Source organism: Chlamydotis macqueenii, chromosome Z, assembly GCF_036417535.1.
Source record: "Chlamydotis macqueenii isolate bChlMac1 chromosome Z, bChlMac1.mat, whole genome shotgun sequence".
Lineage (NCBI taxonomy): Eukaryota > Metazoa > Chordata > Aves > Otidiformes > Otididae > Chlamydotis > Chlamydotis macqueenii.
The window spans coordinates 407,037-433,616 of record NC_141593.1 but is presented as its reverse complement, the minus strand read 5'-3'; the positions used below and the strand labels follow the sequence as shown (position 1 = coordinate 433,616).

Here is a 26,580-nt window from a genome sequence, read left to right as displayed (position 1 = left end):
CAAAATACCCAAGGAAATACAGGAGAAAAAAAAAAAAAAGATTATTTTGAAGTTCAAGCTGTCTTCCAAACGCTGGAAGAGGTTGCCCGGAGAGGCGGTGGGTGCCCCATCCCTGGAAACATTCCAGGCCAGGTTGGCCGGGGCTCTGAGCAACCTGATGTGGTTGGAGATGTCCCTGCTCCTTGCAGGGGGGTTGGACTGGGTGGCCTTTGAAGGTCCCTTCCAACCCAAACCGTTCCATGATTTGATGATTCTCACGCCGACTCTACAACACCGAGCAGATATCGGTGGAAGCGGTGATGGACCGACCATCCGGGAGTTGCCCTCTCACCCCGACCTGCGTGCGCGGAAGAGTTGGGTGGCACTTCAGCGCTTCTCGCCTCCGCGTGCAGGTAGCAATTAGCAACCGGCGTGAGGGCAACTTGACTTCTTGAGTGCTTTTTTTCCGTCTGTAGACTTCTCATTCGGCTTCAAAGCTGGCCCAAAATTCTGATTTTCCATCACTTCATCATCTTCGCGTGCTGGGGACTCCTTCAAGAGGAGGCAGGCCAGCTACAAATGAGGCATTTTTGTTTGTTAACCCAGTTTTTTTTTTTTTCGGAGCCTTTTGGGAAGCTTTTGCTCAGGATGGAGGGGCGGGGAAACGTGACGGCGACAGATGCCGGACATTGATATCGTGTAATTGCGTATTTCACGGCCGTCACTTGGTTGTCCCCATGGGAAGCATCAACGCGTTGCCCGGTAGGTGAGATGGAGGGGATGCTGGAGCCCGCTCCCTACTGCACTGGTGTCACTGGGAGTTGTAGCATCTGGGATTTATTTTTCTTATTTTTTTTTTTCCTGGTTTTTGCCTAATGGTTCATAGTTCTCAGAGCACGTCGTTGAGCAACCTGGTCTGGTTGGAGATGGCGTTGGACTCGGTGGCCTTTAAAGTCCCTTCCACCCCAAACCACCCTGTGATTCTACGACTGTCCTACGCCGTCTTCTGAGCGGTGGCAGGGCTTAAATTTGTAGAAACGCGGACTTTAGCGGCAACGTAGAATTGCGGCGCTCCATTTGTGTCTCCCCTTGACCCTTCTAGGAGAAACACCGGGCCCTCAAAGGGATTTTTGAGCCCAGCTCAGCCCTTTCTTTGCCGTTGACTTGGTTTTTTTGGTGATGATTAAGTAGCTGGAAGGGTGTGACGGCTGCCTCTTGAGAAGATGAAGCCGTTACGATCGATTTTTGAGGCTGAACAAAGCAGCTTGCGATACCGCGCTTGGATAGCCCTACGTGTTCGCGCGCGTCTGGCGAGAGGAGAGAAGGAACGATCAGCTCTGTGACGCAACCGTGTGCCACAGTTTTGATTTTTACGCCTGAGAGGTTCCTACTCAAGCACGTGAGAACCTCTGAACGTTGGCATGTTATTTAGGGGAAAAAAAAAACAACTCTGAGCAACCTGATCTGGTTGGAGATGTCCCCGCTCCTCGCAGGGGGGTTGGACTGGATGGGCTTTGAAGGTCCCTTCCAACCCAAACCATTCCGTGATTCTGTGATTTACTGGGACGAAGCTTGGTTGCAAGGGAGGTTAGAAGAAAATATTGCCCGTACGGCGTTGCTCTCGACCTTTGAAGATGTTACCGTGCCAGTTGTCCGTTCAGTTGATAAAATTGCGTCCTCCAGGCTTTGGAGGAGTAACTTTCCCGCTCTATCCAACCGTAATCCTACGTTATAAGGTATTTTTTTTTTTTGTTGGGTTTTAAAGGAAAGAAATGCCTCCGGTAGTTACGGTGCCGGACAGAAAGGGACGTAAGATTTATTTGCGGGTCAACCGCTCTACAGACGCAGCGCTTTACCTTTCGGAAAGCGGAGCGGTGATTTATCGTAGGGTGGTTTTTGTATCCGCCGAGAATTTTTTTAAGAGTGGAGCCTCAGCAAAGGGCACTTAATATATTTACATGAGGAAAAGCGACTCCCGAAGTAAAAGTCAGCGAAAGATTTAATTAACCTTTTCACTATAAATCTAACTCCATTGATTGTCTTCTCCTTCCCTCCTCCCGCTCCTTTCCTTCCGTGTTCTTTGTGGTAGGCTGGTTTTGTTGCCTGCTTGGTCTGGCTCTAGCCTGTCTTGGTCTCTAAAACAACCTTTTTTTTTTCTTCATCTCTGGAGCTCCCGTAGCGATTTTGGCTGCTTTATTACTTGGTGATAAATTTTTAATTGGGGAAAAAAAAAAAAAAATCAATGGTAGACCCAAGAATACGGGCTCAGCAGAGAAGTTGTGGAACCTACCAGGGATAAAACTCAGTTTTACCTCAGAGCTGCGCAGTTTCCCTTGAAAAAAATATTATTTACGGGAGCCAAGTGAGAGAGAAGGTGCGCTTTAGGAACTGGAGTCTTGCTTTTGAAGGAGCATTGCAATTCTTTATAGAATTTAGATTTGCCCCCAATATAAAAAATATTTTTGGCTTCAGAGAGAGTTAGCAGTGTAGTGAATCCACTTTTGCATTTTTTTTTTTCCTGTTCTGTGCCGTCAGTGTTGAGCCAAATACTTCTCCAGAAGCCAAGCTTGATCCAAGTCAAGCACTTGGTGAGATCCGAATGATATTTTGCTTATTTTCCGTATCGACCTCGCTCTCCTCTAGAAACAGCAGCGTGGAAATCCAAGTGACGGTGAAAGAGCACGGCGGTAGCTGCGTTCGCGGGTTGGGCAGCACCCAAGCGAGGCAGCTGGCGGGGGGGGTCTGATGTCCGTGCTACGCAGGTTTGGGACGTCTTCCTCGAACCAAGCCGTAGCCTGATGGCGGCGATCTATGCGTTCCTTCAACCGGAAGGAAATCCAGTTGACCTCCTCGAAGGCCGCTCCACCGTGCGGATCGAGCGTGAGAGGTCGGAGATGTAAGGAGCTCTGAAAAGCGCGATGGAGATCCAAGACGAAATGCCACCGCGGGTGCTTTCCATCTGTCCCTGAAGTTCCCCAGTTCTGAGAGAACCGTCAGTGCTGTAAGACTGCAGCTGGCTTCCGCGTCACGAAGCCTACGTTGTAAGCTCGGGTTAGTTCATCCGATCCTTCCTCAGGCTTAGTAACTCCTCAGCCGTGAGCCGGCTTACGCGTCCGTATCCAAATCAGGTGATGGATGCGCAGGTTTATTTTTCCCTCAGTTAAAAATTGCGTGAAGTGTGACCAAAAAAATAGCGTCGGGAAGATGTCGAAAGCTTAGAAAGCGCTTTGCAAGTTGTGCGTGGAAACCGCGGCAGATATTTTTTTTTGGCCGTTTGCTGTAACGCGCTATGAAATCGCGTGGCGTTGGTGGGACAGAAGATCTTTAAACTTTATTTGTCGTCTAAGAGGTTGTCCTTGAATAGAGCAGCAATGCATTGAGCTCGCCCCATCGTTTCGGGAAATAAATCAGATTTTGAAGTCTGCACGCAGCTCTTCGGGGCGAGCTCCAGCTGGCTTGGCGTGAAGAGCCTTGGAAGGGCCTTCAGGTGAGTTCCCACCATTCCTGTTCCATTTAAAAGCTCTGGTGATGCGGGGAGGCCGAAGGCAAGCAGGCCTCCTCGACTGGGCCGGAGGATGGTTGAGGTGTCGGCTTGTTCTGTGATGCGATCGACCGTCGCGTGGGGAGCCGCCGCTCATGACCGCGCGCGGGGCGGAGAGCTGCTCTTGGCTCTTCCGCGAAAACCATAAAAATGACGATAATTTAAGGAATATGTAGTCTTTTTTTGTTTCATTTTCCTCTCTAGTTAAGCTGGATTTTACCACCTGTGCTCTCAACGAGCGTTGCCTTGAGGGCCTTCAGAGTTGTAACTGGCTTTGAGACGGACGCCGTCGGCTTTGAGATGGACGCCGTCAGCTTTGTGGGGTTACGCAGGAGGTAGAGCTGTTCGTACTCGCGCGGGTTTTAGGATTTGAGTTACCTCGAACCCAAACTTCTCGAGAAGATAGAGCGCAATAGTACAGAGGTCGTCGAAATAAAGCTGCCGTGGCTTGTTCAAACGTATTTCGAAGGACGATGAGTCGGGGACCTGCTTGGAGATAACGATGTCAGGTTGTAAATCGTAAATCTGATTTTTTTTTTTTTGTTTGTAACTATTTTCTTTTAATATGCTTTACAAACAACCGTTGACCAACTACTGAATGGCTCTGAGCTGTGAGAGACGTGCAGTCGTGTACTCAACGATGCTTGAGGAGCGTTTGAGTCGAATTTCTCCTGCAGAAGATCCTCTAAATGCTGCCTTTTCTCACGGATCTGACGACAGTTTTGTCATTCGGATGCCGATTGCTTTGTCAGGATGGTTAGTCCTGCTTGGCTCTTGGAGAACGTGGCTTGACGGAGAGAAAATCTTGGCAAACAGGGTTTGGATGGTGTGTGTTGGATGGCGCTATAACCAGTAATTAAAAAAATTATGGCTGATTTCTTCCGTAGCTTAAATATTTCGTTATATACTTCAAAGCTGATTGATTTATTTTATTAATTTATTTTTTTTTTTTTTCCTGCGTGGTATTTTGCATTAATTTCACTCTAGGTAACGAAACAATTCTACGTAATCACTGACGCGATTCAATACGCAACGCACCGCTTCCTTTGCGTGGCGACGGCGTGACCTTGTCGGCCGCCGGCATTTGGGCGGCTTCCACCTTGGGCCGCGCCAAGAGCGGGTCGGGAGTCGCCGACGTTTTGTCCGACGTGAGTCGGACCAAAGCGAGGCTCCTCGGTAGCGGTTCTTCAAACTCGTCCATTTTTGTGGGTGTGGATTTGCCGTTGGGGTGAAAGGGATGAGCCGGCGACGAGATGTTTCCCGTATCAAGTAACGACCGAAGAGTTCCTCTGAGATAAATAAGAACTCATCCAGAGGGAAATCTCCTGGAGATGCAGGCGGTGTATCCATTTCAAGTGCTAATGACCAAAAAAAATTTCATGTTCATTCCCTTGAGCTAGGATTTGGAAAATAGGAAGTGAATACTGATTAGATAAATCAAAAACCTTCTCATCAACTCGATGCCGCTCTCTCTACTCACGTTCTTCACCAGAAGACGTGTTGTTGAGCGCAGGAATCTTCATCTTTTTCCCCAAGTGCAGGCACCTTGAACGTCTTGCGGATGCGGCGGGTGTGAGCGGGATCAAAACTCAGCTCCCGCGGAGGAAATCTCGGCCCCGTGGGGTCCTGCCACGCGGGGAGACCAAGGTGTCGCTAAATGGGAAGAGACAAACGCGTGGCCGCCTTGAGCTCCTTGAGGAACGCGAGGCAGGAGTCTCCTGGCGTTTGAAGAACTCCATAAAGCGGCAGCGCTGGAGGCCTGGGAGCGCCGGGGAGCGAAGGAAACCGTAAAATCCATCTCCTTTTCTCCTCCCTTGTTGTCTGATGTCCTTGATGGCTCAGTGTTCAAGCTACCTTTGGTGTGACGCCGCTGTAGACTTTGGTGGAGTCCCTTCTGCGCTACAGATGGGCAGGAGCTGAGTTACCTTCCACCTCCCTCAGCCCACGGGCCGGATCCCTCTTCCTTCAGTCCCTTCCAAAGCGAATAGACTTTTATTTTCTAAAAAAAAAAAGGCTCGAAAAATATTTTATAATTTTTTTTTTTCCTTTCCTGAAGGCAGCTGGTCAGCGCTGCTCCGTGTCCTGCCAGGTAGGAGAAATCCTCGCTTAAGCAGGGATGCTCCTTGCAGGGGGGTTGGACTGGATGACCTTTGAAGGTCCCTTCCAACCCAAACCGTTCCATGATTCTAAGTGGCGATCCTGTGTGTCCCCAGGCTGCCGTGATGCCTACTGGGACACGAGGATGCTTTTGAGGCTGGGAGAACCTGAGCAAAAGCCACACCCTCAGCTCCGTGTGAGGGAAAGGGACGCTTGAATTCACAGAGGAGATCGAAGCATCTCAAGTTGGCGTTCCGGGTACCAAAGCGTTCATACCTACTGGTGAGACAGCTGATCCAAGCCCCACTCCTCTGGGGAGAAGTTCTTGAGTATCAAGATGAAGGTGCTAAGGACTTACTCCTCCCATCTCATATCTTCATATCTCTTTTTTTTCTTTTATCTTTTTTTCTTTCCTTTTTTTTTTTCTTTGCTGTGTTGCTGGTGTTGTTGGATAGCTGTGTTGCTCAAAGTGGTTTTGCTTGCGGAGATCCCTGCCGCCGTCGCTGTAACCATCTCTTCCACTTCATTCTTGGCTCAAACCTAAACCTGAACCCTACTCATCTTCTCAGGTGTGGTGTGATCACAGAATCACAGGATGGTTTGGGTGGGAAGGGACCTTCAAAGCCCATCCAGTCCAACCCCCCTGCAAGGAGCAGGGCCATCTCCAACCAGATCAGGTTGCTCAGAGCCTCGTCTTCCTAATATCCAATCTGAATCCACCTTCCTCTATTTTGAGACCATGGCCCCTCCTCCTATCCCAGCAGGCCCTGCTGAGGGGCATTTTGCAGAAGTGCTGAGTCAAGGGGTCAGAGGTGAATTGCCGCGTATTACGCGGCTATAAAAGAGCGCAGCGCTCATTTGCTGTCGTATTTTCCGAGAAAAATAAGTCTTGGAGTGGCACTTCTGGTCTGGCTGCGTGGAGATCAGATCTCAAACGTTTGCTATGCTGTATAAATAGGCCAGACAAAAAAAGTTTGAGTCCTGCCTTGAGCTTTAATTCAAACCTTTGATGTTCAAATTGTGATTATTATTATTTTTTTTAATTATTCTTGAATATTCTCCCCTTGAAGCTAAAAGCTGGTGGAGATGTGGTCAGTGAAAGCATCTGGATTATCAGCATGTACTTCCCGTTTGCTTTCCTCTTTCAGTCAATCGACAAAGAATATCCTGGTGATGTTCCCCTCCTTCCTTCGTTTGGTGGGATTATTTAGAGAAGAACGAAAGATCTTGCTGTTCAGCTTGCAGGAGATGGCCTTTCTGATCTCGGACAAGAGATTGGACCTTTTAAGTGACCTTTTAGGCAGTCGCCGTGCCCTTGAGCTTGGCGAGTCAATGACTTGTACCTACTTGAAGAGACGTGGTTGTGGACGTGTGGACAGCTGCCGTCTCATTCTGTATCTGGAGCGGCTCTCGCCAAAGCCCAGAATAAGGTCTGACTTAACGTTTCTTCGTTTATTTACCCATCTGCTTAGGTGGACCTCATAATTAGTCCTATCTGACCCCTCCTTGTGTAGTTGACCACGGTTGCCTTGCTCTTCAGAAGTCCGCTGAACGCCTGTCCCGTTGAGCCCCTGACGCGTTCGAGCCGTAATTCGAAGAACGTTTTGCGTAGAAGATCTGAAGGATTGCTTCGCTTGCCAGCTTCTCGTTTGTTAAGCGACTGCTTCTGGTGCTTCATTGGCTCTTCCTGCCCTAGAGATTTCTCTCATCCATCGCTTTTGGGCTGTCCTAGGGTTTGCGGGTTCAGATCTCGCCCATCTTTCTTCTTGAAGCAACCTGATAGAGATCCAGGGCTTCAACGTATAAAGGCTGCCAGTAAGTTTGAAACTGGTTTTAGTACAAAGCTAGATGGCGGGTTTGGCCGGATAATGCCTTATGACCGCGCGGCTCTCGCTTTTAATTCAGTGTCTGGCTGTTCAAAGGGCTCGGAAGTGAAATATCTAATAAATATGTCATCCCAGGCTCTGACCATTCCTTCTGATCTGTATCATGTCCTTCTAAAAAAAAAAAATATATATATATATTTAAGCAGTGAAAGTTCCTGGCAGTGTATTATTTAACATCTTTCTTGGAATCACAGAATGATTTGAGTTGGAAGGGACCTTCAAAGGCCACCCAGTCCAACCCCCCTGCCAGGAGCAGGGACATCTCCAACCACATCAGGTTGCTCAGAGCCCCGGCCAACCTGGCCTGGAATGTTTCCAGGGATGGGGTGTCAACCGCCTCTGTGGGCAACCTGGGACCATGTCCCACCACCCTCAGCATAAAACATTTTTTTCCCAGTATCCAGTCTGAATCTGCCTCCCTCTATTTTGAAACCATCACCCCTCGTCCTGTCCCAGCAGGCCCTGCTGAAGAGTCTCTCCCCACCTTTCCTGCAGCCCCCTTTGGGCACTGGGAGCCGCTCTCAGCTCTCCCCGGAGCCTCCTCTTCTCCAGGCTCAACAGCCCCAGCTCTCTCAGCCTGGCCTCACAGCAGAGCTGCTCCAGCCCTCTCAGCATCTGCGTGGCCTCCTCTGGACCCTCTCCAGCAGCTCCACGTCCTTCTGCTGTTGGGGGCTCCAGAGCTGGACCCAGCGCTGCAGGTGGGGTCTCACCAGAGCGGAGCAGAGGGGCAGAATCCCCTCCCTCGCCCTGCTGCCCACGCTGCTGGGGGTGCAGCCCAGGGTGGGGTTGGTTTCTGGGCTGTGAGCACCCATTGTTTGCTCATGATGAGCTTTTCATCCATCATCACCCCCAAGTCCTTCTCCTCAGGGCTGCTCTCCATCCATTCTCCGCCCAGCCTGGATTTGTGCCTGGGATTGCCCCAGTGCCATGTGCATGACCTTGCCCTTGGCCTGGTTGAACCTCCTGAGGTTTGCAGGGGCCCACCCCTCCAGCCTGTCCAGGTCTTCTTTAGTGCTTGTACGTCCAAATATCGAGTAGATGGACTCTAGCAGAGCTGTGAATGAAAGATATGGGTTGCTTACGCGCTCTGAAGTCCCTTAAATGTTGCAGGGTGGGGAAAAAAAAAAAAAGAGATGGAGAACATAAGAAATAGATCCAAAGTTTTGGAAAGAGAAGTCCCAGGGCTTAAGATTTGAGACATCTGCCAAAGCAGAGTTTTGTAGGTCCGTGAAAATTATGGTTAAGGATGCTCAAAGCCCATGCTGGGGACTTGGCTCATCCCACATCTGCCTTGTTGGCCACGGCCACCTTGAAATCCCTAGGACTACCTACGTGGAGATGCTGCTGTAACATCTCATTAGCCTCAAAATTAAATTAGAAATTAAATCTTTGAATCGTAAAACACGATGACGGACATATTTGCAGTGGAAATGCTATGCGATATGATCAACAGCTACTCTTCTAAATGATTTTTCCTTGAATTTTTGATTTTTTTTTTTTTTTTTTTTGTTGATAGCTGCAGTCGCTTGTAATGGAATTTTCTGACGTGACAGGTTATTGCGTTGCTTTGAAGTTTACCTTCAAACCGCTTTTGCTCTTGCACTCAAATGTTGTGTAACGACAGATTTCGCTGTCACCGGGCGTAGTTTTTCCACTTAAAACGTATTTCCCCGCAACGGATGCGGTTGCGTTGCAATAGCAGCGGTGACACCGCGCGTTTTCCTCGGGAAATACGCAGATTTGTCCTTCGTGGGAGCTGAGAAGGAAAGAAAAATAGCATCTAGAGAGGTTTCGGTCTTCTGATGGCCTGTTAGATTAGAAGAAAACCGTGACCTGCGTGCTACAAACGCCCGTCCTCCTCAGGAGATGGTGGGCGTGAAGAATGGGTGATGTTAATGCGTCATACGCTCGGGTTGCGTCATCCGAAAATCCTCCGGAGCTGAGTTGGAGGAGGAACAGATGGACGAGCCGTCCTGTGGAGCAGGGCTTGAATGGTGCCCGATCCAGGTCCTCCAAGGTTGGCGTCCCCAAAGGGTTGGCTTGCTGTAGACACCTGTCTTGAAAACCCACCTGCTGAGAGGGACGTTTGGTGGCTCCTGGGCGCTTCTTGATACCCGAACGGAGGCGTCAAAGGAGTGTTTTGTTCTTTTTTGGCGTCCTACTTGTAGTTGTCTATCCAACTTTTATTTTCTGAGAGCTGAAATCAGTAGGACGCAACACGGAGAAGACAAGAGGATGGAGGAAAACCAGAAGGTGCATCCAAAAAAAGTAAGATACGGCTAGCTTTTAAATAAAATTAACTGGAAAAAAAAATTGTCTACAGTTTCCATCGCGTTTTTCTTGAGCGGGGAACTTCTTCTCCCGTGCCGGGAGCTCTGCTGTAGGGAGCTGGAACCAACTCTTGACGGAAGGTTGTGGTCTCCGATGGGTTGCGTCCCCACGCCGCACGCGTGGCGCAGCGGCTTCGGGAATTTGCTGTCGGCGTTTGGCGTCTGTACCATCTCTTGCGAGCGGCCTGCTCTTTGAAGGAAACCGGGTTGGCCGACTTTTTTATTTCGCTTGGCTGTGGCAGACGAGACTTTGTGGGACTTCCTCACAAGCCATCTTGAGGTGGCATCTTGTAGGTAGGCCGCTCTGCCTTGTCCCAGAGACTTTCCACCTCCGTGGGAGGCTGTGCACAGCTTTTGGGACTTGACGTGGCGCTGGGCAGCTCCGTTTTGTTGTCCTGGTTACGTTGAACCCAAGCGCGCGCGTCAACGCCACGTCTTTTGGCGTACAACCACCTCGTGCTACTTGTGTGGGCGTATCTCAAGGCTTTGGGTTTCTTCAGGGTAGATGTGGTGAAGCTCATCTCCTTTGTGGGCTCCGAGATGTCCGCTCCATGAGAGATTAATTAAAAAAAAATAAATAATATCTAGTTGAAGAACAAACGCGCCATGAAGGCATGGTTGTGTCTCAACTGGGTGCCCCACACCAGGCTACGGTCACTGTGCCGCAGCAGAAGGTTGGCCGGCTTGAAAATCTGGCCAGGAGACCCTTGTCCCAGAGAGACTTGCTCTGCTTTGCTTTTCACGATTGTGTCTCACGTAAAATACGGTATTTTTGGGAAAGATACAGTGTAATTGGAACAAAATTTTGTGATCCAGTCGTTAAATAAGTTAAAATACGAGGCACGATGGAGGTGTGAGCACCCTTCCGACGTCGAGGGCAAAACACCGATTGGAAATTGTTATGGATGGTCAAATTGGGGCGGAAAAAAAAAATTAAAAATCTCCTTTGGATTTTTTTAACGTGGCTGCATCCACGTTGACCACACAAATGGCGATAATCTCACGGCGTGCGGAAGAGGAACCGGCGAGGAACCAGATGTGCTGGTGCTTCTCCGTTAGGCCGGCTGTCAGTCGGAGGATTTTGATGGCTACTTAGGAATGTAAATGGCTTTCCAGTCTTCCCAGCTTTGTTCGTAGAGCGACCAAAGCACTTCTATTCCGTCTTTTTTTTTCCCTAATTAATTGGCATAATTGGTAGAAATGGGCCGTTTGGGAGCGAAAACCCCTTTAGTACCTCGCGGAAATTACCAAATGGTGTTTATCTACACGAGTGCCGCTAATTGAAAGGAAAATGTTTGGCCCTAACCTTTATTCTTTCCTCAGCAAGCGACTATTCGTGTGTCTTCCGTGTTGGAGCGTCCTCAAGTTCGTGTCTCTTGTGTCTCCAGTTTCCTTTTTTTTTCCGGAGGAAGCTGGAGAACGTCGGCGTTTACGGGTTGTGGTGGGGAACGGAGTCACCAAGGGCTTCGCCCAAGCCGCTGCGGAACTTGCGAAACAAAGGGGAAAAAAAAATGATGATAATTAATTTTAAAAATATTTAAGTAGACTAATTAAAGATGGCGCTTTGAAAGCGGAGCAGGTTCATGGGGGGTGTTTTGGATATTTGCTCTTTGTTTTTCCTTAATCCCGGGGATGAAAAATCCAAACCAGAGGAACCTGGCTGAGCTGCGCTTGTGTGGACTCATAAAATTAAACTAAATTAAAAATTTTTAATTTTTTTTTCCCTCCTCCCTGCTCAGTGGTGGTTCTTTCGACGTAGATTTCCGTGTTGGAAAGGAAAGGGAATCCTGATGGACTAATAATTCAGTTAAGTAAACGATGATAGTGGCTGAAATCACGTTAGGGCCGTGATTTCGAAAAGATCCGAGTCCAAACCGCTTTTCTTCGGCTTTTAATTTGCGAATCAAGTTGGAAATGACTTCATAGGATTAATTACGCTGCCCTGGCGAAGGAAGCACCGTGGAGTTAAGAGATCCTGATCTACTGATCGTAGGAAGCTAAGTGCTCTTGGGTTCACCTGGTTTCTTTTTTAATCTGATTTTTTTTCTTGCTGTTCTGATAAATATGAAATATTTTTTTGCTTCTTAAAGATAACGAAGGTTTTGTTCATTAGCACGTGACATCTAAAAACCAACTCGTTGTGTTTTAATAAACCCGCAGTGTGACGTCGCCTCGATATTCCTGGTTTTAAATGGATTTTTGTCTTCCCGTGGGGGAAAATTAAACTTTAGTTGGGATTTTTTTTTTTTTAAAAGAGGTTGTTAACGACAGAGTCGTACCATTAGACACGCAAAACCAGTCTGGGAAATGGGATGGTGTTTTAAGCGCACAGCTCTAGCGAGCAGACGAACAGGCTTTAATTTCGTTAATTACCACGATTAATGTAAACAGAAGGAGATATTTAAGAAGTTGGAAGCTCCCGCTCTGCTCCTGGCAGCCGCTTCTCCGTTCGGCCTTGTCGCTTTGGTGCTTTTTTAGCCTAAAAAGCTGTCGTCCCCAGTTGTACCGGCGCCGCGGTTTGCGGAGGCCGGGCTGCGAGGTGGGGTCGCGGCGGACAAAACTGCCTTTCAGATGGAGATTGTTTCGGAAAACTTGAGAAACATGACAGAAAACTGAGGCCCGGGGGGTTATTGGTATTCAGGGCAGCCGCGGGGTAACGCTCGGGGCCTTCGCTCAGCTGCGAAACCCCGCAGGCCCGCTTTCGGGAGGAGGCTCGGCGAATAAAGTCGGCATTGTGCGCTCGCCCGGCGGCTGCTACAACGGGGCCCTGTGTGACGGCTGCCGGGGCCTGGAGGTACCGCTGCGCCCGCGGCGTGCGCCGATTTCAGAATTAGCATTGAAAAGAAGACGTTTACCGCTGGCGAAGGTTATGAAACCACATCTACCGTTGCCCCCGCAACTAAGTTAATAATTGGTTTTTTTTTTTTTTTTTTACAACTTCATTGAAAACTGACAACCATTTCCTTCTGTTACCTGCCTCAAGGTTTGTATTTTTTAATTTTTTTTTAATTTAATTTTTAATTTATTTTCTGAAATTGTGCGAGTTGAACCTTTGCCCAGCTCGAATCAGCTGGAGAGCTGGAAGGCACCACAGAGAAACGTTAAATAAAACCGAGCTTGTCCCCCGCCGGCTGTGGGATGTACCGACGTCGGCTCTCTGTAGCTCAACTGGGATTTGTCTGAGCTGGGTGCAGAAACCAGTATACAGCCTTAACGGTGAGAGAGGTGTCTGGGAATTGTAGAAAGTAAGAGAAAAGCAAGCCGGGGCTGGGCGGGGGGAGGCAGAGACTGGCTGGAGGGTGATCAGAGGCCTGAGTGGAGACCTGAGAAAAAAATAGTTTATTTTTGAGCAGTTTGACTTTTTTTTTAGACTGTAGTGCTTCATTTGGATGAGTTTAGTGATGAGCTGTCTAATCTGGAGGAGACGCAGCGTCTATCACGACTCAGGCTTCGCTTCCCCGGTCTGTGCGCTCAGGCCGGTTTGTGGGAGCAAGGCCTACAAGGCTTTTGGGCCTGTATGCGCTGGGGTGGTTTTGTTTGGTGTATTTGTTTACAAATGCTGATTTTCTTGGTCTGTTTTAATCCTACTTCTTATTTAAAAAAATCAAGAAAACGTAAAAAGCCCAACCAGAGCCTTGATTTTTTTTTTATTTTATTTTTTTTATTTTTCTCGAAACTCAAATAGAGCAGCAGCTCAGACGCACAACTACAACATAAATCTGAGCCTGTAGCTTCGGGATGTAAATACTTTTGGTATATAACCTATTATTATTTTTTTTTTTTTAAACAAATCCCAGAAATACTTGCGCTCAAAAGACATTTAGTCGCAGGAATAGCCGAGAGCTGGCCCAGCCTTGGCAAAAGGCCCCACAGCCGCTGCCCCGTCTGCGGAGAATTATCCACATGAGTAGGTTTTGTTCGTTGAAAGCGACGGGAGCGTATGGCAATATTCGGATCTGAAATGATTTCAAATGGCTTCCCGTGTAGTTACAGCTCCGTATTTGCAATCTTAGGGATTTCAATTTGGGAACTCGTTCAAGTGAATAATGTAACGTCGGACTGCTCCTTCTTTTTTTTCCCCTCGGAGCTGGCAGACTTGTAAAAATAACTTGATTGCGAGGAAGCTGCTCAGGTTGGGAATAGGAGATTGGGATGTTTTGGATTTATTTACTTTACATATAAAATTGAGCGGAGGTTACTGGTACTGCACGGTGTTTTAATGAATTTTGTGCTGATTTCTAAGCTTTTCGTATCTCAGAAGATTTATTGAACAACTGAGCTTTCGCGGAGTGTTGCCGTGGTTGTACGGGTGAAGGACCTCTCTTCCTACTGGTTCTGTGCTGCTCCTCTTGCCTGATCGTTCTTAAAGCGTGTGTCCAGCAGAATTGGAGGTGGATTTGTGTAATATCCTGGAGAACTTCACGTCCAAGGGTCTCAAAGAGCGATACACATTTATTTCTGTTCAGTTGTTTCAGGAACAGTGAGACAATAAACCGGTTTCGTGGCGAAACCAAAACTCGGCGTGCGCCTTCTGGGCCTTTTGAGCCTCAGTGCGCGCAAATTTTGGGACCAGCTTCCCTGGAGACAACAGGGCGCTCTGTCTTGGGCAGAGTGCCACTGCGGTGATTTGACAGCGGGGCGTTTCCTTCAGCGGGCCTGCAGTAGGAATTGGGTGTAAATCGACGCGGTTCGTACTCGACCGCTTGGGCTCCAATCCAGTATCTTCCCTTCCATCTGGGGAAGCTGGGTGCGAGAAGTCCCGCTTCTTGCATGGCCAAGCGACCGCCGATCCCAGCCTGGGAGGACAGGAGAAGGGTGGAAGGGTTCCTCGTGTACTTGTTCCTACACCAAGCGCGGTGGCAGATGGTGGGGTCGGTGCTTAGTGGTGCCTTGACTTTGTTTTTCAGCTGTGTCTGGGTTCAATCACTGCTTTCTCTGCTTTGGGGGGGAGTAAAGTCTGATTCCTTTGTTGGCCATGGTGAGATAAGGGAGAAGAAAATGATCCAGCTCTTGAGGGGTTTGAGCAAAGCGTTCTTCGGCTGTTGGGAAAGCTCGGAGAGGACCATCTTGACCTTTACGAGGAGAGGTGGGAAGAGGAAAAAAGGTGAATAAAGCACAGTGGAAAAAATTTTGGTTGGAGAGAGCCTGAGACTTATTATCCTTTGGAGGACAAGAAGCTCGGAGGAGAAAGTGTCCTTTGAGCCAAGTTATCAGAGACACGTACACCACAGAGGAGACGCAGAATAATCATTTGGGGTTCGTTATCCCCTTCCCGGTCCAGGCGAGAATGATTTTTCAGTCTTTGCTTGCGCAGCCACCAAAGCTGAGGCAGGTGAATTCTGTTTTCTGTGCTTGGTGAACAAAATTTTCTGACTTTATTCCTTTCCCCCCCGCCTGTTTGTTTTTTTTTTTTTTTTTTTTCTCCTTGATAGGAAATGCTCAATTAATTGGTTTTTGATAGCTGGCAGAGGAGGCTTGGGCTTGGAAGATCTGGTCTCCAACCAGATCAGGTTGCTCAGAGCTTCATCCAGCCTGGCCTGGAATGTTTCCAGGGATACCGGAACGCTTCCAGTTTCTGTCATCACGCAGCCTTCAAAATATAGGTCCAGATATTTTGTGGACGTAAGTTAACATCCCTGTCCAAGTCAAAATCTGACCCCACCCTATGTCGGGCTTGACCTCCTCTAAAACACGTTGAAATTCCAGGTTTGGTGGTTACGCTTCTCCAGTGAAACGGAAATCAGGCGTCCAATGCTGGTGCAAAAACTGAAAAGTGAGGGATGTGGAGATGTGCTTCAACTGGAAGGTGCTCAGTTGGAGACACATCATTGTCTTGGGGCTCATTTTCTAGCCAGTGATTTTAGTTATTTATCTATTTTTAATTTTTTTCAAAGGTTAGGTTCTTCCTAAAGTTGTGGGAGACGTTGGCGTTTCGGTCGGACTCCTAGAATCGCTTAGGTTGGAAGGGCCCTCAGGAGAATCGTCTAGTCTAGCCTCTCCGTTTTTCCGTTCCTGCGCTTTAGAGACACGGAGTTCAAAGGAAGCAAACCGCGGAAGCTGTGAGTTATTACGGAACGAAACGGAGTTGGGTTTTTGGGACTGCTGTTGGATGTTTTATGACTCAGATTATGCTCAGATTAGACTTTTAATATTTTTTTTTCTTGGAGTTCTTTCGGGTTTTTCAAGAGCTGCAGCGATGCGTTCGGGGCACGCGGTCCGTCGGCTTTGCCGTTGCCCGGAGAGGGAAGGGCTCTACGTCTGCGGCGAAGTCCCCGTTTATTTCTTTGGTGTTCCCAGGGGGAATTTGAATTTTAAGGATTGAACGAGAAGCTGTCTCTCTCTGTTTTCTAAATGGGAGTGGAGAGAACGTTGTAGAGAGAACGTTGTGCAGGAGGAGGACGCGCTGGAGCTCCTTTTTCCTTACCTTGGCTTTGCTCTGTGCGTGTGTCACCTAAGGAGACGTGGATACGCTTGGTTGTGGGACCCACCCCCGGCAACACGAGAGCACCTGATGCGCTGAAGGGCCTTGAGGAGGCTGCCGATGAGATGATAACTAAGACCACAAGTGTTCCTGGTGAAGTCACCGGAGTTTTGCTGCTGGGAGGGTTCAGCGTGTTGGGAGGGGGCCTACAAGAAAGATGGGGAGAGGCTGTTCAGCAGGGCCTGTTGTGATAGGACGAGGGGTGATGGTTTCAAAATAGAGGGAGGTAGATTCAGATTGGATAGTAGGAAGAAATTTTTTACGCTGAGGGTGGTGAGGCACTGTCCCAGGTTGCCCAGAGAGGTGGTGGATGCCCCATCCCTGGAAACATTCCAGGCCAGGTTGGCCGGGGCTCTGAGCAACCCGATGTGGTTGGAGATGTCCCTGCTCCTGGCAGGGGGGTTGGACTGGGTGGGCTTTGAAGGTCCCTTCCCACCCAAACCATTCCATGATTCTATGACTTTTTGGTGGCTCTATCGCCCAACGCGTTGAAGGAGATAACCCGCCCCCCGGCTCGGATGTGCCAGATCTCGGTCCCGCTCATCCTTCAGCGCAAACACGGCTCTACTTTGGAACAAAACCAAGAGATAACAAATTTATCCGCGCATCATGAAGATAATTGATATTTATTACTTTCTTTGTCGTTTTCTGAGCGTGTCTTTGCTTTCGCGTGCCGGGTTTAAATCGCACCCGCCACAGGCGCTGCGGGCGCCTTTGCGTCTGTTCCGTCGTCGCGATAAGCTTGCCCGCTGGTTTTCACCTTCCCGCCGCGAGTTATTGAGATTGATGGAAGCTCTCCGCTCGCCCCGTCCGAAACGCCGGGTAATTAATGTTTCGTTACGCTAATGCATGCAAATTCAGTAGCCCGCGTTTGACGGGGAGGAGAGGACAAAAAAAAGGATTAAAGAGTTCGCTCTGAAGTACAAATTAATTTATCGCGTTACCAAATGGCCCGCGAGGAAGGAGGAATGCGTTTAAGGAATAAACAAGAAAACAAAAAAAAAAAATCCTGTCTTCCCGAGAAGCGGCTTTATTCCAAGCGCTGCTGCTTATCCTCTTAAATTCAGCGGAGTTCTCGTTCGCGGAGTCTTGTTTTGATTTTCTGGAGCGCATCGCCGTCTCAAAAAAAGAATCCAACTGTGGAAATACTGGCTTTGTTTGTGCTCCTTCTGCCCGACTCTCCGGCGGAACGCTCTTCGGAGGGATTTCCTTTTTCCGCAGTCGATGCGTTCTTTGGCTGTTTTAACTCAAAATCTCTCGCTCTTCGTTATCTCTTCATCCTCCTCTTTATTCCCTCTTTCACCTGACTTTTCTCCTTTCCGCGCGTTTCCACGTCCTTGCCCTCTCCAGCTCTTGCGCTCTTTCATCCGAGCACGGGTGTCTGTTCTGTTGGCTCCTGTCCCCTCCTCGCAGTCTTTTTTTTTTTCCCACCATGACTGGTAAAAACCTTGCATCTGCCCAGATCCCTGGGCCTTTTCTTGTTTATATTCCGCTCAACTCTCCCCTTTTATCCCTTCTCTGCTTGGCTTGGATTTGGCGCTGACTTAATTTTTTCTTTTCTTCTTGACCCTTTTCTTGCTGTCTCCGTGCTTCTCGACTCTTCCCTCGCTGCTGCCCTGAGGGATTTCCTCTTCCGCCTCACGCGTGGTGGTGGTTACTTCTCTACCCTCATCCCATCCCCGTGCGTTTTTAACTTGGTTCATTTTCTGCCTCTACAGTTAGAAACCCAAAATTCGCTTCTCTTTGCTTGATTTAGTCCCACGTCTGCAGCCAGGTTCGTCTTGGGTGTCTCTTCTGCGTTTTCTTCTGCTGGGCTGGGCTGTGGAACGCACGGACGGGGTGCAGCAGACTGAAACGCTGGCAGAAGAAGGCTGGAGCTTTGAAGATGCAGTGTAGGAACGTCTCTTTCATAGCTTACTAAATGAGAAGGTTGCTCTGTAGGTCTCCAAGATGTGAAGATGGTGGTGGACCTACTTTTGACCTACTCTACCTCTCAGGATGGAGCTGACTTCTCAGCCCTGTTAGAATCACAGAATGGTTTGGGTTGGAAGGGACCTTCAAAGCCCACCCGGTCCAACCCCCCTGCAAGGAGCAGGGCCATCTCCAACCGGATCAGGTTGCTCAGAGCCTCATCCAACCTGGCCTTGGACCTCATCCAGCCTGGCCCTTGTTCTGTTGGGCCGTGCTCAAACGCGCTATTTCAGAAAACAAACTGTTTCTGGTAGGTGAACCTGAAATCTGGGGTCTTGGATGCCTCCTTAATGGTTGAAAGCAACTTCTTCTGTTGGAGGAAGGACAGAAGATATCTGCTGGGGAGAACGCTGAAACCAGCAGCGCGCTGGTGTTGCGCTGTACCCTGGGGAAACGGGCTTCACGCAGTCTTCTGCTGAGAGCTGTTTGAAAACTTGCCGGGGTTCTTCAAAATTACCGTAACATCCCAGTTGGTAAGACCGCACCTTAAAACGTCGTTGCTCTCCGACAGTCTCCGAGATTTGTTGAGCCAATCTCGCTCCTCTTCCAATGTTACCCTCTGCCTTACGGTTCGGTTACGAGGAATCTGATCTGACCAAGAGGAGCGGTTTCGTTTTGAGGGTCCTTGGGTCAAGTTGGCTCTTGTGTTTTCCGAGCCCGAGCGAGGAAAGGAGGAGGGGAAGGAATGCCCCTTCCATTGTTGGTCAGAGATCAACTTGGGTCAACCGTAGAGCTGTTTGTTGAGTTAGTTAACTGTTCCAGAAATCTTTGGGAAAGGAGTGAAACGGGTGCAGTCGATAAATAACGCTTTTGGAGACCTCAGAAGTCAGAGCGGTAGCGGAAAGGAGCGTCTGCGTGTCTGCTCTCGTCTCTCCTGTTCCATCAGCGTTCGTTTAACGTGCGCAGGCTCATTAAATCTGAGCACCGCGTGTGCGAGGTGGTGTGCTGAACCTGTCCGTTGCGTGAGGGTCGGTCGTTCGTTCTTTGAGGAGAGCTACTCACGAAACTCAGCTTCATTTACTCTTTTTGTATGGTTTGGGTGGGAAGGGACCTTCAAAGCCCATCCAGTCCAACCCCCCTGCCAGGAGCAGGGACATCTCCAACCAGATCAGGTTGCTCACAGCCCCGGCCAACCTGGCCTGGAATGTTTCCAGGGATGGGGCACCCACCACCTCTCTGGGCAACCTGGGCCAAGTGTTCCGCCACCCTCAGCGTAAAAAACTTCTTCCTCATCCTGTGATGGTGCCGTTTAAAAACTCAATGAATGGGAACATGGCCCGGCCGTTCTAATTCATGCAGGTTCTGTAGATGAAGGGGGGAAAAAAAAATCCTCTGGGGAAAAAAAAAAAGTATCTTCTTGAGTGTCCATAAATTCACTTCATTGTAGTAGACTTAGTTTAGCTACGGTGCTGCGCTACCAAATTTCGGTAAAATTTAAAGAAGAAGAAAGCTCCAGGGGTGACCCGGTCAAATGGTTTTGTGACGGCGACATCTCTTCCCTCTCTGTAATGGAAGCAAGCGATGCAGAACATGAAGGGGGAAAAAAAAAACAAACAAACAAAAAAAACCACCAGTCGTCCCTGGAAGATTACATTTCATAAGGCCGGCACAGAAAGTGGAGGGTTCAAAGTGAGGGACTGATGAAGAAGCCTGTCAGAGATCGTCTTTGAAATGTTAATTTTTGGCGGTGGCCTGGAGAATGATAATTTTGAAGTTGCTCTGATGTCACCTGTCGGGGTGAGAAGCTCGTTAGTTTTATTCCTGTATCACAAAGCAGGTCATCACACGGGGCGATGTCTTGGTTCCTGAAGCAGCAATGGGGTCTTTGAGCTTCAAATTTTCCTCCTTTATTCGGCGAAAGGACGCGCGGGCTGTCGCCAAGGGCGCCTCTCCTTGACCTCGGAGCTTCAGAGCTCCAAGCGGCGCTCCGGGCTCGTTTGATGACGCGGATGTGCTCGGAATAGCAGCCGAGGACAGGAGCTTTTGTGCGGGGGAGGTTATTTAATCTCGACAACGCTTCCGTTCAAGGCTGGCGCTCTCGTAAATCGTAGTCAAAAGGAGGCGCTGAGGTCCCTGGACCCGTCGGAGTCTTGGGAACGAGGGTGTTCACCACCACCGTTAATCGCCGTAGCTTTCTCTCTACTGATGGGCGTCTCGGAGCTCTGAGGGATTGGAAGGAAGCGCGGAGGAAAAATTGAAGGGCCTTAACGAAAAAAAGCCAAATGATGGGAGAGACTCGCTCCCGCTGACAGCAAAACGCGGGAACGGAAAACACGAGCAGGTTTTAGAAGAGCTCTTCGTCTCTTTCTCCTGCCTGGCTGCCACCTTTTATTTTTTTTCTTCCGTCCGTTTACGGCTGAACCATTTCAAAAAGGATTAAATTGTCGGTTTAGCGTCTCTTGTTTTAAAATCTCCCCTGCCCTTCTTCTGAGAGCGGCAAAGGAAATTTACAGTTGCGGGTGTTTCAGCTCCGAGACGCTTACCGGAACGCGCGATGGCGAGGAGGCTGCCCGAGGGTTAGGAGAGAGATGGAAGAACTTCTTCATCATCTTCGCGTTTCCAGCTGTGCAGTAGGTAGCTGGAAAGATGGCTGGCTGCTTGGGCTCAGCTTTGTAAGGCTGATTTTTCAGACCGGAGACTGAAAAGCTGCTCTTGTCTCTTTTGGTTGCGTCTATTTGGGGGTTTCACCCTGGGTTTCCACCACGTAGAGGTGGAGGCACTCAGCGTTTTGGAGATATTTTTCTGATTTCTTGAGGAGATGGCCTCAAGTTGCGGCAGGGGAGGTTTGGGTTGGACATCAGGAAACGCTTCTTCACCGGAAGAGTGGTCAGGCGCTGGACCAGGCCGCCCAGGGCAGCGGTGGAGTCACCATCCCTGGAGGCGTCCAAAGAACGTGCAGACGTGGCACTGCAGGACATGGGTTAGTGGGCGTGGTGGTGTTGGGTTGATGGTTGGACTTGATGATCTTGGAGGTCTCTTCCAAGTGGTGCTAATAGCTTAAAACCGAGTTTTTTCCACATGCTTTTCTGTCTTCTTCCTTCAACTCCTGCCCGTTAGATTGTTACCCTTCCGAGTACTCTCTTCTGAAAATATGTGGTCATGTTCTTCTGTTTTTAAGACGCCGCCATTACTTTTCTCTCCAGGAATAATATTTCCACGAAAATTCAAATTTTTGTTGCGTCGGGAAGGCTTTTCCAGGTTATTCAAGCCGTTAGGTTCCTCCTAGCAAAGCCGTTTAGGTTAAATCCGCCTTTTGCCGCGGGAATTGCGCGGGCAATGGCGTGAAAAGGAAGTTAATCTGTGTTTAACTTGTCGAACTTTGGCGTTTGCCGCGCCCAGAGGCTGGCGTAACCCCGCTTCTCCTGCAGAAATGGGTTATTTCCTTGCGATAACAGCCACGCGAAATCATGCCCGCGCCGTCGTAAGCATCGGCGATGTCTAGGACACGTCCGCCGAGAGGCTGTGATTTACAAATGGAGCGCAGGCGGAGAAGGGAGAGGAACGCGTGGTTTTAGAAGAATTATTCTTCCACGCGCTGTAAATACGTCTTTATGCTCTGACTCGTGTTTCACGGCAAAAGTGCAGCTTTTGGGCTTAGTTCTGGTTTTGCTACTGAAATCTACTGCAGGCCAAGCGCAAGGTCCTGCACGCGGGTCGGGGCAATCCCAGCACAAATCCAGGCTGGGTGGAGAATGGATGGAGAGCAGCCCTGAGGAGAAGGACTGGGGGGTGATGGTGGACGAGAAGCTCGTCATGAGCTTCTGCCCCTCTGCCCCGCTCTGGTGAGACCCCCCTGCAGCGCTGCGTCCAGCTCTGCAGCCCCCAACATCAGAAGGACGTGGAGCTGCTGGAGAGGGTCCAGAGGAGGCCACGCAGATGCTGAGAGGGCTGGAGCAGCTCTGCTGTGAGGCCAGGCTGAGAGAGCTGGGGCTGTTCAGCCTGGAGAAGAGGAGGCTCCGGGGTGGTGGAGCCCTGTCCCAGGTTGCCCAGAGAGGCGGTGGGTGCCCCATCCCTGGAAACATTCCAGGCCAGGTTGGCCGGGGCTCTGAGCAACCTGATCTGGTTGGAGATGTCCCTGCTCCTGGCAGGGAGGTTGGACTGGGTGGCCTTTGAAGGTCCCTTCCAACCCAAACCATTCCGCGATTCTATGAAATCGGATCAACACCAAATCAGGGTTTCACAACTCTTCTTGATGTTACCAGACAACACAACTTCTTCTAAGTCTTTACGGCGCTCTTGTGCTGGAAATACTCCACAAGTTGAAGCTTCCAACTCTTGCCTTCTCCTTTGCTACATCTTCTTGTTTGGCTTTTTTTTGGTTGGTTTTTTTTTTTTTTTAACTGCCAACTTTTTTTATTTCTGTGCTTCGAAGGAAAATCTGGTACCGAGCTACTTCGAGGAGCGTACGACGCACTTGACGATGAGATTAATTTCTATAAAGAAAATGCCGAGCAGCTGTTTATGCATCGTTAGAAATATATTAATAAGAAGCTTGAGGTTATACAATGGAAATAATTAATCTTTTTCTTGGCATTAAAAGAGTTTTTTTGCATCTTTTTATCATGTAAGTTTGTTTTCATTTGCTCTGATGAGGTAGAAGGATTCCTGTGATGACGATGATGATGAAATAAAACCTCGTTTGCGTTCACATGCAGCTGTTTCAGTCAGAGCTCCGGATCTAAATCTGGAGGCGCTGAGGTGTCGGAGATTTTGATTTTATTCCGATGCGGTGGGAACCACGCTGGTATCTTCTTCAAGTCACGGAGGCTTGAGAAGGCAGTGTTGTCTCAAAATACAAGCTGTGTATTTATATTATTCATAAATTTATTAATTATTATAAAATGCTTGATGCAGTAGAGTGAAAGGGTCGCTTGATCTCCTGACTACACAAATTTGATTGGTGTCCTGTTACCGAAGCGACAATAAGACCTCGGCCTCCGCGTTCTTGCGGGAGGTGGAAATCTCAGGTGTTGAGTGCCGGCGTGGGGTGGCGTGCAGCTTGGAGAGTTGGCCTTCAGCACCTCCGTTGCCTCTTCTCCACCCAAAATACGTGCTTGCGTGGTTTTTCTCTTCCTGTCTGCTGGAGAGCAGTGGCCAGACCAGATGGTCGCGAGGAGAACATTATTATAGCATCGTAGAATCATGGAACGGTTTGGGTGGGAAGGGACCTTCAAAGGCCACCCAGTCCAACCCCCCTGCAAGGAGCAGCGACATCTCCAACCACATCAGGTTGCTCAGAGCCCCGGCCAACCTGGCCTGGAACGTTCCAGGGATGATGTTCTGGTGAGGTGGAAGAAGATCCACCAGATTTGCGGTCTTGGCAGCGTTTCCCATAGATGGTGACACACGCTTGCTTGTGTTCCTCCCGCGTTTGCTAACAGCAAACAAAGCGAGGCCCGACGCTGGTTTTGTGGTAGTCACGCCAAAACGCATCTCGCGTGGTCAGAGTAGGACCTGGAAGCCATTAAATTCTCTGGAGAAACCTCAGGAGGGTGTGGTGGGTTTGTGGTTGTCTCCAACTTGGATTTATTGTACGGATTTTTGGCTTTGCCTTATTTCCGTGTTTTATGTAGAAAAGATCTTTTTATCTAAAAATTTATTTTTGTAGCAATGAGACAAATATAATTGACGCCTTGATTTTTATTTTTATTTTTTTTTTTGTATTAACGATTTGCAGAGAAACAGAGCGTAACTTCTTAACTTCTTGTCTCTGCGGGTTCCATATATCGACTTTCTGTGTCGAATAAATTGTATCTCTTCCTCCATAAAAAAAAAAAACCACCCATATTTACTCCTTGTCTCTTACGGTTTTGCCGTTTCAGGTTCCCAGATGAAGACTTTTACGTCGCTGAGGTTCCTGACGGAGCCTTCGGATGCCGTCACCGCGCGCGGAAGCAACGTGCTGTTGAACTGCGTGGCGGAATCGGATCGAGGAGCCCCGGTTATTAAATGGAAGAAAGACGCCGTCTTCCTAAACCTGGCGGTAGACGAAAGGAGGCAGCAGTTGGCCAACGGATCGCTCTTGATCGAAAACGTAGTCCACTCCAGGCACCACAAGCCGGATGAAGGTCTCTACCAGTGCGAAGCATCCGTCGAAGGCGTTGGAGCGATCATCAGTCGGACGGCGAAGGTCATGGTAGCAGGTAGGTGGAAACGTTCCTGCTTTTTGGATTGCTGGAAGTGTTCTTTTGTGAGGAGCTGTTTTTTTGTTTTTTTTTTTTAAAAAAGGCAAAAAAACGTGCCATGGGTTTTCTTTTTTTCCCTTTCTCTTCAAAAGAAGCGAAGCTAGAGATGACATTTTTGCGGCAGTCATTTATTTCTGACAAGGTATTATTCGTGTTTAAATACGTCTAATCACCTCTTTGTCGCTCTGAGCTACGTGCTGTGGTTTTGTCGTCTTCAAAATAGAGAGAACCTCTGAAGTTGGAAATTAAGATGAATTGAAGATGACAAAAATAATGCCAAACTTCTGTAGGGAGCTGAATATGTGAATTTTCATGGTTTAGGAGTTTTTTTTATGGGGAAGAACTCTTTATCCAGCTTAGTGGAGTCGGCAGCCTCTTCGTATTTCCGTTCGAGCGCTTGTGTAGGTGCGCGGGAGAAGGAAGAGAAGTTGGTCACTAAGAATCTGAGAACACTTCTGCCTCCTCATTGACTTAGCAACTCCCTTTGCGAAAGGGTTTTGTCTGAATTGTGCGGTGGTTTTCCTTCCTCTTCATCAGTCTGTAGGAGGATGCCCCATCCCCGGAAACATTCCAGGCCAGGTTGGCCGGGGCTCTACTGGTGACCCCAAGACGATGGCTGGACGCTTCCGGTGCTGTTGCTTCCGCAAGCTTGAATTGCAACTGCAGGTACTTTATCTTCTCGGATGCCGAGGTCCTTTAACGACCTAGTTGCAGCAAGATGGACGAGAGCTGAGGCAACGCTGAAGCGACGCTCCTTCCGTTGCGTCGTGTTGTCGTCTTGCTTCACCTCGTCCCCTTGCCCACCGCCCACCTGTGTGTCGGCTTTTACAGTTGAAGCAGGAGATATCTTTGGCCGAAAGCAAATTTTTTTAATCCTGTTTTGTATGCGGTCTCTTCCAAGCCTGAGACTCGATGTCATGAGTTGGTCGACCTTGTAGGACAGCGATGTCGCTGCTCCTTGCAGGGGGGTTGGACTGGGTGGGCTTTGAAGGTCCCTTCCCACCCAAACCATTCTAGGATTCTAATAAAGTGTTTGAGACGTGCGTTTCGGTACAACGCTGCTTTTATTTGGGTGCAAAGTGACACCACGAACGCCGGCTCTTCCGCGCCGTCTTCCCTCCTAGCGTCGCGCCGTTGAGAAATGCTCAACGGGAACGCGCGCCGCTGCAATTCCCGCTCTTCCCAACCTTGCGTTGCCTAGAAACGTGGCTTTAATTAGCAAAATTCATTTAGGAGAAAGGTCTTGCTTTCGGTTTTAGTGCCCGGCGGAGATTTACTTCGGCTGAACTTGAGGAGATTGGATTGAACGAGGAGCAGCCTCGCTTAGGGAGGGCGCGCGCTTTCAGGGAATTAAAATAACGGGGGGTAATAGATCACAGGCGCTGGAGGTGGCCGTCGCGGTGGAGATCATCTGGCCAATTTACCTTCCAGGAAGGGATTGTTCCCGCACTGTGTCTGCTGATCACCTCTCTGTTCTGGTTTTAGACGCCCTAAGCGATAAGACTCCTACGGTCACCGTTTGGACTGCGTCCCACTGTCCAGCAGAGCCGTCAGGACAGGTTTTTATCTGAAAACTAACCCTCAGTTTTCGTAGCGTGATCGCTTTGTCCTCTCTTGTACGGGATTTGCTTCCAGCTGTGTGTTATTTATGTTTCAAAGGGCTCTGGACTCGCTAGGTTTTTTAGACAAGGAGGAATTTTTCCATATAAAAAAATTACAGTTTAAAATTTCTCTTCTTTCTGAAGAGAGATTATGGTGTCCAGCTCTGGAGCCCCCAACATCAGAAGGATGTGGAGCTGTTGGAGGGGGTCCAGAGGAGGCCACGCAGATGCTGAGAGGGCTGGAGCAGCTCTGCTGTGAGGCCAGGCTGAGAGAGCTGGGGCTGTTCAGCCTGGAGAAGAGGAGGCTCCGGGGAGAGCTGAGAGCGGCTCCCAGTGCCCAAACGGGGCTGCAGGAAAGGTGGGGAGAGACTCTTCAGCAGGGCTGTTGTGATAGGACCAAGGGGTGATGGTCTCAAAATAGAGGGAGGTGGATTCAGATTGGATATTAGGAAAAAAATTTTTACGCTGAGGGTGGTGTCACACTGTCCCAGGTTGCCCAGAGAGGTGGT

General features: G+C 49.1%; 1 protein-coding gene across 2 annotated transcripts in view; it reads left to right on the top strand.

Annotated features, from left to right (window-relative positions):
• Positions 1–26,580, top strand: part of LOC147596216 (netrin receptor DCC) — a 356,938-nt gene that overhangs the window by 94,519 nt on the left and 235,839 nt on the right. For both annotated transcript variants that reach the window (XM_086770507.1, XM_086770506.1), the window contains exon 2: positions 24,108–24,428. In XM_086770507.1, coding sequence (XP_086626633.1) covers positions 24,108–24,428 — 321 coding nt within the window. The remainder of the gene's footprint in view (positions 1–24,107; positions 24,429–26,580) is intronic.